The 2,907-nt window shown below is 43.9% G+C and overlaps 1 protein-coding gene across 1 annotated transcript in view; it reads right to left on the bottom strand.

Annotated features, from left to right (window-relative positions):
* The window catches only part of SUMO2 (small ubiquitin-like modifier 2), a 24,708-nt gene that overhangs the window by 16,103 nt on the left and 5,698 nt on the right, over positions 1–2,907 (bottom strand). Inside the window, exons 4-5 of the mRNA XM_008073349.1 lie at positions 2,673–2,707; positions 1,841–1,972 (exon numbers count right to left, since the gene is read on the bottom strand). Coding sequence (XP_008071540.1) covers positions 1,841–1,972; positions 2,673–2,707 — 167 coding nt within the window. The remainder of the gene's footprint in view (positions 1–1,840; positions 1,973–2,672; positions 2,708–2,907) is intronic.

Raw genomic sequence — 2,907 nt, 5'->3', positions numbered from 1 at the left:
CAGCCTCGGCCTGATGGGCTCCGGCGATCCTTCCGCCTCAGCCTTCCCAGTAGCTGGAATTACAGGCATGTGCTACCATGCCCGGCTGATTTTTTGATTTATTGTAGAGATGAGGTCTCGCAGCCCAGGCGGGTCTCGAACCCGCGGGCTCAGGCAATCCACTCACCTCAGCCTCCCAAAGGCGCGGGATTACAGGCTGAGCCACCGAGCCCGGTTGACTTTTTTTTTTTTTTTAATAAGAGACATGGTCTCAGTGTATTGCCTAAATTGGTCTCAAACTTTTGGCCTCGGCCCGGTGCAGTGGCTTAAGCCTGAGCCACCAGGTCCGAGAACATCCTAGGCAACTTGGCAAGACCTCATCTCTACAATAAATAAAAAAATTAGCCTGGCTTGGTAGCGGCGCACCTGTAGTTCCATTTACTTGAAAGGCTGAGGCGGAAGGATCACCTGAGCCCAGCAGGTTGACACCGGGGTAGCCGTGAGCTTGCCACTACACTGCAGCCTGGGTGACGCAGAGAGACTTCAATTCAAAAAAAACTTCTGGCCTCAAGCAATCCTGCTTCCTTGGCCTTCCAAAGTGTTGAGACTACAAGCGTGAGCCAACCACACTCAGTCTCATTGATTTTTCAAATATCCTTAGGTGTCATGGAAGAAGCCCAAGTATCAACTCAACTTCCCAACTAATATTAGGCTAAAGTCTTGCCCTATTTTGAGCCTATTTAGAACAATTCACAATGTAGATAAGTTCTTCTAGTCTAAAAAATAACCTCTCTAGCTATTATATGTTATACATTCAGGGTGTGAGGTTATTATTGGATTAACTGATCTAGGTACCAGAATTTTTATTATTCTTGCAAAACTCATCTTTAAAAGTTATCTTTGGGGGGTGCGGTGGCTCAAGCCTATAATCCTAGCACTTTGGGAGGCTGAGGTGAGAGGATTACCTGAGCCCGCAGGATTGAGACCAGCCTGGGCAACTTGGTGAGACCTCATCTCTACAATAAATCAAAACATTAGCCGGGCATGGTGGCGCATGCCTGTAGTTCCAGCTACTTGGAAAGCTGAGGCGGAAGGACAGCCTGAGCCCAGCAGGTTGAGGCTGCAGTGGCCAGGAGCTTGCTACTGTCCTCCAGTCTGGTTGATGGAGTGAGACTCCAACTCAAAAAAAAAAAAAAGTTGCCTTTGTGTCTTGTTACAGAGCCAACATCACAAAAGGAAGCTCCTTCACTTTAGTCATTTACCTCCCAACATCTGTTCAAATCATGACAGCAAAATTTTCTACTTCCTCTTCTTGATGTCTCTATTTTTCTGAGTAAAATGCAAATATCCCTATAATACACCAACATTTATGCTTGGCTCAGGGTGGCTAAATTTTTCTGACTTTTACCAGTAATGTATAAAACCAAGTATTACAATTTACATGCCACAGAAAGCTGAAATATCCTTAAACTCACATTTAACTTAATTTCCGAACTTGTTAAAATACTCAAAATAAACATTCTGACACAAGACCAATTTCAAATGAATAAAAAAAGAACCTGACAAATTTTACCAAGTTAACTTATTATCTTATGAACATAAAACGATATTTCACTGGGAAAAATCTAAGTGTTGCAAATATAATTTGATGCATTTCTGGCACAAAACTAGAATCACATATAATACTAACCAAATCATGAGGAATCAACAGACCAAGTATCTAATAAAACTGACATGCCAAGTACAAGTGCCTATTCATCCTACCAAAAAGCCACTGTAATATGTTAACTAGTTTCTCTTCTCAAGAAAACAAGATTTTAAATAGTTTTATTCAGTGGAAAGGCACATATCCGTTTCTCACCTGTCGTTCACAATAGGCTTTCATTAGTTTACTAAGTGGTGTATGCCTCTTAATCTTAAACTGCACCACAGAACCATCCTGCCCCGCCACCTTCAAATTAATATGATCGTTGTTCTCAGTCTTGACTCCTTCCTGTTGAAAGAAAAACAGAAGCATAATTTGGAAAATGTGAAAAACAAACACCTTTTAAAGTAGTAGTAGCTGAAGTTGCTTCAGAAATCAACAGGTTTTTCATTGTGTACAATAAAACAGCACACAGCTGCTTTCGGCTGCTGACATCAACCTTAAAGAGAAATCCCGCAGCAACAGTATTAGACAGCTAGCTGTCAAAGAAACAGAAAAGCCTACATGCAATACTATCCGTAACAAAAGATGAGAGATGAGTCCTGCTCAATTTTATTGCAACGTTCTCTTGAAGCTGCATTTTCCAAAATGGCATATTTCATATTACTTCCAAAATATTTACCCCCCCCAAGGGTTAAAGATAAAAGTTCTCTCTCTTCAAAACGCTTAAAGTACAACTGCGGAATAGAGTGCAAGAAAAAATCGAGAGCCTGCAACTCAAAACTCATTACCGTTCTGCTAAAAAGTTACCAGACTCAGTTTAATAACTTAAATCCAATCTTCATTTTTGAAAAAAAAACTCCATCGAAGAACATCCCCCGATTCTCTCCGGTGCGGCGGCAATAACTCAGAACCACGGTAAACGGTCGCCTGCGAGCAGCTTCACTTGTGTGTATTTTCAGCTCAAAGCTCGTATTCCACCTTCCCTTTTGTTGTCAGGGGTCAGATGCGGTTTGGGTCCCAGTCTTCCTCGCAGATTCCGGCCTACCCGTAAGTTCTCCAAAATCAAGCGCAGAGAAAATCCTGCAGCAAGTGACGGCGCGGGGGCGGGAGGGTGTCACCAAACACGCCCGAGGCAGCAAGCCCCGCGTGCCCCGACGGCGTGTGCCCCTTCGTCCTCCCGCGAAGTCTCCGGGCGCCTCCAAAGCCGCGCGCAGAAGTTAAGCCACGAAGTCTCCCTCTCCGCACCCATGCCCCCAACTTCGTCAGGCAACGCGGTCTCC

The sequence above is a fragment of the Carlito syrichta genome, unplaced genomic scaffold (assembly GCF_000164805.1).
Source record: "Carlito syrichta isolate Samal-C Ts95f unplaced genomic scaffold, Tarsius_syrichta-2.0.1 Scaffold315826, whole genome shotgun sequence".
Classification (NCBI taxonomy): domain Eukaryota; kingdom Metazoa; phylum Chordata; class Mammalia; order Primates; family Tarsiidae; genus Carlito; species Carlito syrichta.
This window is presented reverse-complemented; position numbering and strand designations above follow the sequence as displayed.